The sequence below is a fragment of the Cynocephalus volans genome, chromosome 6 (genome assembly GCF_027409185.1).
Source record: "Cynocephalus volans isolate mCynVol1 chromosome 6, mCynVol1.pri, whole genome shotgun sequence".
NCBI lineage: Eukaryota > Metazoa > Chordata > Mammalia > Dermoptera > Cynocephalidae > Cynocephalus > Cynocephalus volans.
Genome location: NC_084465.1, coordinates 76,024,372 through 76,038,662, shown reverse-complemented (window position 1 = coordinate 76,038,662; position 14,291 = coordinate 76,024,372). Strand labels below are relative to the sequence as shown.

The window sequence follows — 14,291 nt, the reverse complement described above, 5'->3', positions numbered from 1 at the left end:
CCATCCCTCACTACTGTCTCCCTGTCTTCCGTCTTCCCATTCCAGACACTTTGGTGTCTGTGCTGTTTCTTGAAAATGCCAGGTCCACTTGACCTTTTTCCTAGATTCACATTTAGTATTTTTTAAAGCACTGTGTTTATATGATTTTGCTAATTACACTAATTTGCTTAAAACTATTTTTCTGTGTCTCTTCTATCTATATGGTATACACTATTTCATCTCAGAGATGAAAGAAATTTTAAAAAGTTGATTTGGCTTCTTTAACCAGTAAACCAAGAACTTCTGAATCCCCTCCCACCAGCACCATCCTGCCCTTTTCCACCTACAGCCTTTTCCATCTCATTCCTCTAACTGCTCACATTAAAAACTCTTAGTCATTATTGACTTTCCTTTTTCTCTCATGTCTCAAGTTTAATCCATTAGCAGCAAATCCAGATCTAGCTTGAAAGCATTTCCCTTCTTTTCCTGCCACAACTTTAGTCTGACCCACCATTATCTTTCACCCAGATTATTATAAATTCTCTGAAAGCTTATTCTCCATGCAGCAGCAGCCAAAGTGACCCTTCTGAATGCAAGTCAGGCCATATAGCTCTTCTGCTTAAATCCCTCAAATGGCCCTTCGGCTCCTTCAGAGTGAAAGCCACAATCCCTGCCATGGCCTGGAAGACCCCATGTAACCTGAGGCTCCCCTCTCGCTGCATTGATCTGCCATTTTTCCCATAGCTCGCTGTTTCTCAGCCACACCGGCTGCTTTGCTGTTTCTCAAAGGAGCAGGCTTGCTTCTACCTCAGGATCTTTGCACTTCTCCCTCTCACAGGAGTATTCTTCCACCACATGTCTTCATGACTGACTCCCTTCTCTGTTCAAGTCGTATTAGCAGAAAATCTTTCCACAGTTGTTCAAAATAAAGTTTCTCACACGACTCTGTAGTCTTTATCTTCCTTATTATAGTTAATATACTTTTTCTCCATATTCCTGAAAACACTCATGTGATACACTTTATTTTTTTAATGTGTTTATTTTTGGTTCTCCCATGCTAGAATATAAGTTACATGAAGGCAGGGTCTCTGTTTTGTTCAGTACTATATCCCCAGTACCTGGAATAATGCTAGATACATAGAAATTGCTAAATTGACATTTGCTGAATGTATGAAAAAATGAACTAACATGTTTCTTTTTTCATAAAGATTTTTAGTGTTCTGAATGCACATGACTTATGATTTTGTGCCCTATTGCTAGTAAAGTTATATTCACTTAAATTTTGCCAGTACTTAGGCAAAGGACTTAATTACTTTTACACACTGCATATATCCATTTTGACAGCCAGATCTTGCTTATGTAGATAATGTATGATCTTACCAAGACCAGCACCAGAGATACCATTCGAAGATCAGTTAACTGTGACTGCTAGAACAAATTTTTTTCTCCTATGATTGTAGTAGACCTAAGATTAGGGTAGCACGTGGGATAGCAATAATAGATAAAAATATCAACAATACTACAACAGAAGCATACATAAACTTTGATAACTCTTTTCTAAATCTTAAAATAAGATTTTTTTTGAAATTTAATACATTGCATTGCTAATTATATTTTACAAAGTATTTTTTCTATAACCCATCTATATGGCATAAACCAAAATGTATTTCATTGCACTAGTAATTTCTTAATACTTATCCTTAACTGATATGAAATATTACTAAAACATTAATGAAGCCTGTATATTTAGGCACTGGGAGTATTGGTAATGATGTTTTTATTGGTTCGATGGTAGATAACCTGTCTTTTAATACCGTATTACTCTTAACATTTAATGGTTTAATTAATTTAGTAAATAATATAAGAAGTATACTTTGAAATATTATTTTACATATGCTTTTAATTTGGGCTTTGAAAGTAATGAAATTTTTTAATTAAAGAAAATATACCCAATTCTTATAATTTTTCTCAAAGACAAAGCTCCAGAAATTACAGAACTTGAGAATGCTGGATTCTGTGATGTTCGAAAATATAATTGTGTGATGGTGAGAGTTTTTGGTAAAGGCTTCAAAGAATCACCCTCAATTAAATGTGAAGTTACTAGACTACAGGTATGTCAATTATAGAGTTGAAAGACAAGTGAGCTATGAGTTATTCAGATTAATTTTGTCCTGGATTGGTTAGGTCTCTCAATTAGCAACATAATCCCAAAGGATGTTAGTTATATCAACAGAGAGCTGAACAGGAAAATGATTACACTGCTTAACATTAAAGCTTTCCTATTTGTTAACTTTATTAAAGTATTTTTATATAATTTTAAATTGAGATATTGACTCACTAAATTCAGTCATATTAAAAAAAATCAAGCTTGATATATGTATTTCTTGAAATGTAAAATCAAAGAATGGAGATCATTTTTAGCAAAGACACACTGCAGAAACTACAGGATATAGAGACGTGAACATTTCTCTTTCACAAACTGAAAAGTAAGTGATGTCTGAGGAAGGGTCTTGGGGGGTCAGATATTTGGCCTCAACCCACCTCATCCTCTTACTAGGTTCTTGATTCTGCCATAGGAAAGAATTCAAGAGCAGAGTCACAGTAGAAAGTGAGGACAAGTTTAATGTAACGAATAAGAGGTACAGATTTCACATAGAGAGTGTGGTCTCCCTCCCGTGACTGAGCAGGGACCACACCGAGTTTAATACAAAAGTAAGAAATTCACACTTATAGGGTACAGGGTGCTGGCTGGCCCAAGAGAGTGAGCAGCTGCTTGCTGAAAGTAAGTTTGATACAAAAGAAAGCAGACACATATCTGCCCGAGAAGTGTGGGTTGGCCCCAGGAAAGTGAGCAACACCACCACCTTGTGCTGGGATTCAGTTTTTATAGTTTTGCTATCTAATGAATATTCAGCTAAGAGGATGGTTCTCAGTTATGTAACAATCTTATGCATGTTCAGTTGGTCTCTTTCTAGAGCATGTTCATTGGTCAAATTCTATCACATGCTCCAAACACATTCAAGAATATTCTGTGCTCTTTAGGACCCCTAGTGGAAGGTTATTCAGCTACCAGGGTTATATAGTTCTTCTCTACTGAGCATGCCCAGCCACTGGATTTGCATAAGCCAGCCCCTTGTGGTCTCATTTTCCACATGCTGGTGCTGAACATAGGTCTAACTAGTAACAGTAACTTTCCTCTAGGGGAAGGTCTAGAGGAGAGGGCCTGAGAGTTCAGGGAGTGGCTTGAAACCCAGAGGCATGTCTAGTAACCTGAGCCCAGGGAAACTGAGCACCTCCTATCTCCTAAGGAATAATTGTGTTCATCTTCTATGTTTCCCTTACTATGGATTTCAGAGAGGAAAATCTCTCCCCCGCCACCCCAAATTGATATGTTTCTTTCTGGAAGCCAGAATAGCAGACATAATCACTCAGTTAGGACATTAGCATATCAAATTATTCCTTATTTTTGGTGATTACTTATATGGTCTTTCTTTATTCAAGTGGGATTTTTTTTTTTCATTTCAACCAACTAAGTTTATTTATTTATTCATTTATTTGTTTAAATTTTAGCAATACTTCTGTTTCTTGGCTGACCTCATTTTTATTTTATTTTAATTTATCAATATACAGTGTAGTTGATTTTAGTGACCCTTAGCCAATTACTCTTTCCCCTCTCCCTCTCCCCCCCAATCAACATCATATCTGTTCACTTGTATTAACAAGTTCAAGGACTTGTGATTGTTTTGTCTCTCCCCCCATTTGTTTGTTTGTATATTTATTTATTTATTTATTTTTAGCTCCCACAAATAAGTGAGAACATGTGGTATTTCTCTTCTGTGCCTGGCTTATTTCATTTAATATAATTTTCTCTAAGTCCATGCACGTTGCTGCAAATGGTAGTATTTCATTCTTTTTTATAGCAGAGTAATATTCCGTTGTGTAGATATACCACAGTTTCCTTATCCACTCATCTGATGATGGACATTTGGGCTGGTTCCAACTCTTGGCTATTGTAAATAGTGATGCAATAAACATGGGAGTACAGGTATCCCTTTGACATGATGATTTCCATTCCTGGTATATACTCAGCAATGGAATAGCTGGGTCATATGGTAGATCTATCTGTAATTGTTCGAAGAAACTCCATACCATTTTCCATAAAGGCTACACCATTTTGCAGTCCCTCAAGTGGGATTTTTATTTTAAAGGCAGCTCAAAACAGAAAATTATATTTTAACATTCTTCTTAACTTTTCTCTAAACTGATGAAGCTAAATGTGATTCTGAGACTGAGAATTTATAGGAGAAAATGACGTGTGTGTGTGTGTGTTTTAATCAAATAGTTATACACAACAAATGTGCTTATTTTAGGATTTTATGGGTAGAGTCTTTCTAAATAAGCCATGAAATATTTTAATCCCAATGAAATAATGAGATGCACAATAGAAGGATACACACACACACATATATATACACATACATATATATAATTTCAATAACACTCAAGAGAGTGGACATTATATTAGTCTTGGCAGGATAAATCATATGACATCACACTATAAGTGATTTGCCAGGAGAGAATTTTATAGATTTATATGCTCTTGGAAAGTACATCTTGTACTTACCTTCAGATATATTATTTGTGATTTACTCTTCAAAACATCTGATAAGTAAAGAGTAAAATCTGGAATTCTCTAAAACACTATACAGAACCATAGAAAGAAAGAAATATGCTCAATTGCCAAAATCAAGATTATGCTTATCTGAAATTTATTTTAAACTATGGTGAAGTTGTTGGTCTCTCCCAGTCCCAATCCTGCCTGGTGCTGTTTTAAAGGCTTTTCTATCCTTTGATTTGTTCCTTGAGCCAAGCCTGTCTAATTTGGCACAATTTTAGGACCCCCAAACCCATCAGTATGGCACCTGCTCAAATCCTTGTATTTAGTTTATACAGAATGCTCTTTCTTTTCCATTAAGCTAATGTCTTTTCCTAGCTTCTTTGTTATGTGCTCAGTCAACATGATTTTCTGCTCTCGTTTTTAGTTTGAATTCCAGTTTCCTTTGAAGATTGAGTTTCTCTTAAAAATCTAGCTTTTCAAAAATTAGATCATGCCAAAACCTTCATGACTTCACATTATATGAAGTAATTTTTTAAAACTTTTATTTTGGAATAATTTGAGACTTGCAGAAAAGTTGTAAAAATAATAGTTTCCAATAATCCTTCCTTCAGCTTCTCCAAATGTTAATACAGATCTTACATATCTGTAAAACAATTATTGAAACCAGAATACTTACCTTGATACAATACTATTAAGTAATTTATAAACCTTATTAAAATTCAGCCAGTTGTCCAACTAATGCTTATTTTTCTGATTAGGATCTAATTAATGATTTTTATATTGCATTTTGCTATCATGTCTCTTCATCCTCCTTCAGATTGTGACAGTGCAGGGTTTCTCTTTGTGTTTTATGAACTTGGCAGTTTTGAAGAGAATTGGCCAGCTATTTTGTAGAATGCTCCTTTCTCATATTAGATTGAAGTTATAACATGTTGTGTCATGATGCAATGTGTTTAATTACTGGTGATGTACATCTTGATCACTTACTTAAGGTGGTGTTTGCCATGTATCTCTACTGTAAACTTCCTATTTTTCTCCTTGTAATTAATAAATATGTTGTGGGAAGACACTTTTAGACTATACAAATATGTGATTTCTCCTCATATTTTTTCTCCCATTGTCTAGCATACAACTATAATTTTTGCTTGCAACAATTATTACTATGGCATTTGCCAATGGTGATTTTCTATTTTCATCATTTCCTCTAATATATTATTTGGAATTCTACTGAAAGGAAGAGCTGTTCTTTGCTCCCAATTTATTTATTCATTCATTTATTTATATCAGTATGGACTAATAGATACTCACTTATGAATTCTAATTCAATGCTATTATTAATTATTTTGCTACTTAAATTATTCCAGCTTTGGCCACTGGGAGCTCCTCCAAGTTGGTTCTCATGTCTTTACAATGTGCCTCACAATTTTTAAACAGTTTCTCACTCTCTGGCATCACATGATATGCCAGACAAGGTACACATGATACCTTGTATTTACCCAACTTCGATCCTAGAATCTACTATTTCTCCAAAGAGCTTTTGTTCCATTTATTGGAGAATCTCACTTAAAAATCAAAATTTGGGTGCAAATTGTGCTCATTGTTAAAGGTAGTTATTGCTTCTTGGTCTTCTCAATAGATAGAGCTAGGAAATGTATGTATGTATATATACTCATACACACATGAGTCTAGATATATACCTATCTATTTATCCATTTGTCTGTCCTTCTGTTTGTGTATCATCTCCTTGAATTAATACTGATACTTTTGACTCCAATACAACACCAAAAGAGTCATTCTAGCGGCCTCCTTTCCTTATTTGTAACTCCTTTCTTCACAAATGAAAACTGTTGTCACATATTTACCTATTTTCTTAATCTTAATAAATACATAAATCCATTTCAGAAATTCTAAACCATACCTCTGTGAAAAAGAAATGTACAAAACTATATTATAACATTATAAAGACAAATACTGTTTTCCAAACTGATTTAGATTAGCTATTTTCTTTCCCATTCTGTTCAGAGTGGTGTGCATTCCATTTGAGATACAATTAGGTTTATTTTTTAATATTGGCATTTTGAGTTTTCTCTCTGCACTCTGGTTGACTTCAGTTATGTACTTTTTGGCGGGTATGTGAGATATTAATATGGTTTTAGCTTTGGAGCTATACAAAAGGTATACACACAGAATTGTCACTTTCATCTCTTCCCTGCCACCTGCTCCCCATTACCCCTTCTTTCCATCCCATTCCTATCTATTCCACTCTCTTTATTTTCTGGTTTATCCTTATTGTAGCTTTTCATATAAAGACATGGATACATACTTCCTTTTTTACAGTAAGGGCAGCATATTGTGAATGCTTTTTTCCTACTTTCTCAATATTAATTTTATACATGTTCTTAGCTAGAGATCCAACCACTCAATCATTTCCTTCACTCCCTCCCCCCAAGGCATCCTGGACTCTACAGAATCCAATTATTAAATTACTTATTAATAGGATTAAATCAAAGTTGTTATACTAGAAATGGATGGCCCTTCATGATCCAGTTCTTATCTATTTGTGCAGGCTTGAACCTCCCATTTATGGTCTGCTAAAATTCCATGCTGTTTCATGCATCTCTGTCTTTTCACCTTTTCACATGCAATTCCATCCAGCCATGTCCAACTACACACTCTACATTTCTGCCCCCACTGTCCAAATGGCAGAATCTTTTTGCACTCTCAGGAAGAAAAGTATTATCCTTTTTGAACTATTCTTTGACTGTGCTAGTTAGACTTAGTGGTTTCTTTCTTACTACACCTTATTTGAATCTTGGCTATGGCAATTTGATGGAAGAAAAGGTCAGAAATATTAACATTATCCTCAAAAAAAGAAAGGTGACCTTTAATTATTCTTAGGCACATTTGAAAAAAATGTGCCTAAGTAAAATTGTATTTTGTCTGTCTTTTCCTTCATGATCTTTTTCACCAGAATATCTTCCTCACATAATCCATACTCACAAGATATTGTTGAATGGAGAGGAAATAGAACCCTGTTTATTCATCATTTTGGGTAGGACCCTCCAAACAGAGGGATGGAAATAATTACTATTTTCCCAGTCACTGGCAGGAGTCTTGTTTCCACACAGGACACCAAGAGACCTTACATCCTTCTAAATGTAGGTATCATGACTACTCTGAGTCATTGCTGTCATTCCTACTCTGCTAGAGGGAAAACATTGATAGATCTGCTGGACCAGACTGCACAGACCCCCTTAAGCATGGACATTTACACAGCAGCTCATTCAGTCAGTCATCAAATCAACAAGATAATGTCTACTAGCCACAGACTAGAGTGATATTGCCTTCCTTTCTTCTTCTGTTGACCCATAGTACTGAAGCATCAGCATGCTGCAGGCCAATTCTGAGTGGTTGAAAACATTCTACAGTTATGAATTAAAAAATAAATAAATAAATCTAAATTTTGGCAACAAAATATATCCTTGTAGCTTTCTATGTAGTTACCAGTACTCAGAAGATTATTCTGGCTTTTCTTCTTTAGACACCAATGCATTTCAACCCTAAAAATAATATTTAAAGTATGCCATAAGCACGATATGCCATTGAGTTATTAAATAGGGTTAACTGGTTAGAATTTATTCAGTTTCAAATTACATAAACTGGCTTGAGCAAATATAATATTTATTATGAACTAGCTTGAGCAGAAATGCTACTTATTATTAGGATAGCATATTTCTTACAGAATCAAGGACTGGAGCCTAGCTACATTCTTAGGAAAAGACTTGAATATGGGACTTGTACACCAGGAAGACTCAGTATGTGCACATTTGTATGTGTGTGTATCTGTTTGTCTCGGGTCTGCTTTTCTTTGTTTGCAGGTTTCAGTTTTCCATTTCACTCCATACTGTCTTTCTCTACAAAGTGAAAAACATGGCCACCAGTGGCTCCATAGTTTAGTATCTTGCAAGTCAAGCCACTAGAGGCTGACTGAGCCAACATCCTCTTTGGTCCAAAGTTGAAATATACCAGGTAATCAAAGCATTGGCCCAGTATACTTCCACTCCTGGGCCACTCAAGTATAGTCAGGGAGGTGGGTGATATAAGAACAGGAGAGGCCCTATGGGAACTATGCAAATGAAGAGTAGTTTCAAGTAGATGTAAAAGGTGGAAGCTTTTGCAGGAAAAATGAGGGGGTTTATGGCAGAAAATCAATCCACTAAGTGTCAACTACATAGTCAAGTGTGTTTCCTCTTGCTACAAAAGTTGTTACATTGTGATTCATTATCTGTTGCCGCTATTGGTAATTTCTTTGATTTGAACCCTCAAGAAATGCACGATTCATTATAAGTGGTTTACATCAAATTTAAATATATATATATATATATATATACATCTTTCATCAATCTGAATAAAATTCATTCTCAGTGTGACTTGTTTCCTTGTTATATGTTCCTTTATACTAGGCATGTATTTTAAAATTTGTATTTTGATTATATGTAATTCACTAGCAAAACATTTCTGTAATTTAACAGAATTTAATTGCTTTCTCATTATGCTTTCAGTATAATGGCAGTAAATGGGTTCCTGGAGAACCCATGTATGCACAGACTACATTTCAAAACAGCAGAACCATTGATTGTCAGCTACCCACCCATGTCCAGCAGTCTGAAACCATGGAACCGAGGGGTGAGGAACCAATTGTGAAGTGGCAATTAAAGGTAAAGAATAAAAAGACATCCCCATACTTATAAACAAAGTAAATACTTACATACAAAATTTCGTAGTGTAATTATGAGGCTAAATTTAGAACAAATTATCTTATTATAGAACTACATCTTACAGGTATCTAATGATGGTCATAAATTCAGTAATCCCAAAATAATGATCATATATGATGGTGCTTGTCAAGTTTGTGGTCTCTATAAAAATGACTCATGTACTATAAAGGTATGTATCTTTCCACTTATTTTCACATATACATCATAAGCATTTTAATTTCTCATGCTGTTGGCATATTAACTGTAGTTTTTCTACCTTTATATCAGAAAATCTAATAGAGAAAAGTCTTCCAGAAGTATATATAAGGTTAATTGAAATTGTTACTCTGCCTGTGGCTCTTGCTGAAATCGGAAGGAAGAGGTCTCTATTTTAAACCTCTTGAAGTGGCAGATAGTTTATTCCTGTAAAATCAAAAGGAGATTCAGACTAAATTTAATCACTCCCTTCCTGCATATATTGCTTTTCCAGTAGAAAAATGATTTTTCAAGAAGATATTTCTTCGTGGTTAGCTAGTTATCTTCGTGGCAAGTAACATGCATTTACATAGAATTTGTAAAATGCATAAGGCTAGCATTTTTATGGGGATTTTTACTGGCAACTAAGTTCGATGGACCATGCAAATACCCACCACTTGATGGAGGAGAGAACAACAGCACAGCCTGATCTGAGTCCCCATAGCCTCAACCTCTTCTCAATTTATATCCAGTCCACTGGTTTATTGACAGGGATCTCTCACATGTGAATTGCTGATTTAACAGACTCCATGGATCTTATATCACTTGACTCTTCAAAACTGAGGAGCATACAAAATAACATTTACATACTGTGCATGTACATGAAAATAAAGCATTATTTTTTCCTAAATTAAAAGTTTTTTCTTGAGATTAGCCATCAGATCACATCCGTAAGAAGTTTTGGGTTTTGAGAAGTTGTTTGATTTTTATTTCTCCTCAAATATTCCATTTCCACATGTCCATAAGTACTTCTAAAAGTCTGTTATTCAAGGTTATTTTCTCCTCTTGGGAATATTTTGTGCTAATTTTGTGTAATGCTTCAAGTGATATCAAGATATTTTATAAAATGAGCAAAGTTTATACCTCCTGAATAAAATTTGGTTCCCAAGTTAAGAATGATGGCTATATTTAATGTTTTTTTTTTTTTCTGTGTGTGTCAGCATCTCTTTCAACTATTTTGTGTAATGATATCCATTATCAAGTGTGAATAATTATACCATGGATCTGGTCTAGTTTGTTGTGTTCACAGGACATACTGGGCTGCTAGGAAAAAGGAATATAATTATAAACTAATGTAATTCTATAAGATGCATAGGAAAATATGTCATTTTTATTTCTTTATGAATAAAACACTCCATGAGTTTAGCAGTGAAAAAGGCAAAAAGAAAATAGAGGTTTTCTCCCATCTATAAGATGTAATCTATAATTTTGCAGAGAAATACAACATATGTATTTTCTTTCTCCTCTAAATTGATCAGTTCCATGGGCATGTACACATATGGGAAATAATTTGTTTTCTAGCATGCATTTATGATTATGAGGTATAAAAATTTCTCTGATCAAAGCAGAGAATATGCTTTCATTGGAATCTTCAGTATATATGCTGCTATCTTTCTAGTTTTTCTGTTCTGTACACTAACTTTAGCTGTATCTTTATCGATCTTCTCTGTTTTAAAAAACTTCCATTAGGAAAATGTTTGCATTATTGATGGACTCTGCTACATTGAAGGGGAGAAAAATCCAACCAACCATTGTTTGATTTGTAGACCCAAAATTTCAAAATTTACTTGGTCATTTTTAGAAAGTAAGTTATTTTTTATTAATCTAAATATTTGCTATACAAGATATTTTAAGGGTTTAAAACCACAAGTTACATAAATGTGTTTAAGATGGATGAACACTGTGTTTAATTTAGCATGCATAATTTACTTTGCTGAAAAGAAATATAACATGAAAGGATTTAATTATATATATATATACATATATATAATTTCTATGATTATACTGCAATAGAGTATGGGATATTTATTTTAATATTTGATAAGGAAAGTGAGTGTGAATTATTAATGGAGAAAATGGGAATTGTTAATTCAGTTACACAGTTTCTTATTCTCAGATTTACCTCTGTTCAGTTTTGTGACAAGGCATTTAGTCATTTAAGCTCCACAGGCCCTGCATTCATCACCGGTAAAATAAGATATCTGGACTCAATACTCTATAAAGTGCCTTCCAGCACTACCATTCTGTGATGCTACTAGTATAATATTAGGTATAGATAGTTTTAGGATACTTTGTTGCACCCAAACGGTATCCCAATTGAGAGTCTTATACTATATAACTTCATCACTTTCCTAAATACAGCTATGGATGATTCCACATGGGTGTCCAAGTTCTCTTCCTCATGGGGAAATTAGGCATTATTAGATACAATAGGACACAATTATTTCCTGGCCCCATCTAATGTTATCTAAGGGAGTCATAAAAGTTTATGTAACATTATACATGTTATTATATGTAAAAACTTCATTACTGTGTTAGACCACGTGCCATATAATTCACTGCTTGGGTGCAAGACTTGGAATATTGTGGGACAACAATGGAAATTTGAAGAAAAATTTAGTTCAAGAAGCAAGGAAAACACAATATAACTTCTGAATTGGTGCCTGTATTTTTTAATGGTTATTGTATGACTGATTCATTATCTACTCATAGTGGTCAAAGATATGAGGTGTTAAAATATCTTTTGTCTCAAACTCCTCATCTTGAGGATGAGGAAATAAAGATCAATAAATTAAGCCACTTGGGCAAGGAGACTCAGGAGTAGAACGAATGTCAGAAGTACAGTCTCCTAGCATCAGTGCTTTGTGGATGCAGGAAGCTTGTGCCCAGTGCAATGCAGTGAGTCTGTACGTTCCATCTGTTCAGCCAGTGGTGAGGAAGGTGGACATTTTAAAATATAAGACAATATAAAAAGATATTTTAAGGGAACTCTCCCTGTCCCTTGTAATAGTGACTTTGCTAGTGTGTGAGATCAGCTGCTGGAGGGACCTCTCAGGAGCAGAACACGGGTGTGACTGATGGGTTCCTAGTTAGTTATCACTACTGGGAAAGCAGGTACTGCAAAGAACTTTCAGGAAAGTCCAATGATCAATTCAGCCACTGATAGTAAAGAAGAAATAAGAAAAATGCAATGGGGAGGAAGAAAGTGAGGCTGAAAGGAAAAGAGGGTAAAGGAGAGGGAGTGAGAGAAAGCAGTGAAACGGTCCCTGGAAGTAATTTAAGACAGAAGAAGTGTATCCAGCCTGGGCAGTGTGAGTGTATTAATATGTTTTATGCTGTATTCAAAGTGCTTTCACACTCTAGTAGCAAAGCTTGAGGTCTTGCACTTGTCAGTTTTACGTTTTCTAAGAATAGAGTAGAATTTATTCAGAATGTTTAAAAAAAAAAAGGCAGCTAATAGAACTTTTAGCAGAGTTTAATCTTTATCAAAATGCCTGTCTCTGTGGGAGCTCTCAAAATTGCACCTCTTTCCTTTTCTACACAGACATAAAGTTAAGTGTTTTCTCTCTTACAGATAACCAACCCCCAGTGGTTCAAACACCTCAAGACAAATTACAGGCATTTTATGGAGAAAACTTTGAGTACCAGTTCATGGCCATCGATCCAGAAGGTTCTGACATCCATTTTACTTTGGACTCTGGTCCTGAAGGAGCGAGCATTTCCTCTGCAGGACTTCTTATGTGGAAAACAGAGTCACAGGCTCCCCAGAACTTCACTCTGCGCCTTAATGATGACTGTGATGCTGAAACTAGAGTCAGGATTGAGGTAGTTTATAGTTACGTAAATGTCACTCGATTTTTTAACACGAACAACTTCATTTTAAATTCAGAATACAAGCTGTATTTTTAATTGTAAAGAGCAATGAAGTTATTAAACATTGCATGGAATATTAAACTGGCAAAAATTTGACTATTCTTTGTAAGAATGTAAAACCTTAGAGAAAGTCTCAAGCCTAGAAACATGGATCTAAATTAATCATTTCTACCCATTTTTCTCCACTTAACTATGACAAGGATAAATAACTCATTCATTTCTACCTCCGTGAAAGATCTGTGATTAATCTAAAATTGGTAATTATACCCTTTTCCTTCAAGGTGTTGAATTTGAAATCAAGATTATAAATATAACAGATGAATAACTAATCAGCAACTCTAATTCCTTTATCGATTTTACTTTTCAGTATGTCAGTCATGGACTCTTAATACGTATAAACTGTTTTTGTGCCCTTTACTCACCTGTAACTTGGAACAGATGTTCACACAGAAGCAATGATTTGAAGGGTAATGGCTTTCTATGTCCTGTTAACCTGGTAATTCAAGTGATTGTTTGGTCTACAGTTTGGGGATAACCCTGGCCAGTGCCTAACTGCCTTTTACTTAAATGATGGTTTTTTTTCCAGTTATCCTGTTTGCATTATAGAAATTGATCGTCTTGTAACATTTTTTAAAAAACTTATCCCTAGCAATTATATTGTGGCTATGCTCTTGAGAGTGGGTATAGTTGCTTTATTAAACTATTTTTAAATACCTTTTTATATTAAATATATGCAGTTGTCCCTTGATACCCATGAGGATTGGTTCCAGGACCTCCCCAAGCGGATGCTCAAATCCCTGATGTAAAATGGCTTAGTATGTGCATATAACCTACACACATCCCCCTGTATACTTTAAATCATCTCTAGATTACTTATAATACCTAATACAATGTAAATACTACATAAATAGTTGTTATACAGTATTGCTTAAGGAATAATGAGGAAGAAAGTCTGTACATGTTCAGTACTGATGCAATTTTTTAAACAATATTTTTGATCCATGGTTGGTTGAATCTATTGATGCAAA

General features: G+C 34.7%; 1 protein-coding gene across 1 annotated transcript in view; it reads left to right on the top strand.

Annotated features, from left to right (window-relative positions):
• VWDE (von Willebrand factor D and EGF domains) overlaps window positions 1-14,291 on the top strand; it is a 76,091-nt gene that overhangs the window by 39,869 nt on the left and 21,931 nt on the right. The window contains exons 13-17 of the mRNA XM_063101053.1: window positions 1,954-2,090; window positions 9,160-9,315; window positions 9,440-9,544; window positions 11,080-11,194; window positions 12,965-13,215. Of these exons, the coding sequence (XP_062957123.1) occupies window positions 1,954-2,090; window positions 9,160-9,315; window positions 9,440-9,544; window positions 11,080-11,194; window positions 12,965-13,215 (764 nt within the window). The remainder of the gene's footprint in view (window positions 1-1,953; window positions 2,091-9,159; window positions 9,316-9,439; window positions 9,545-11,079; window positions 11,195-12,964; window positions 13,216-14,291) is intronic.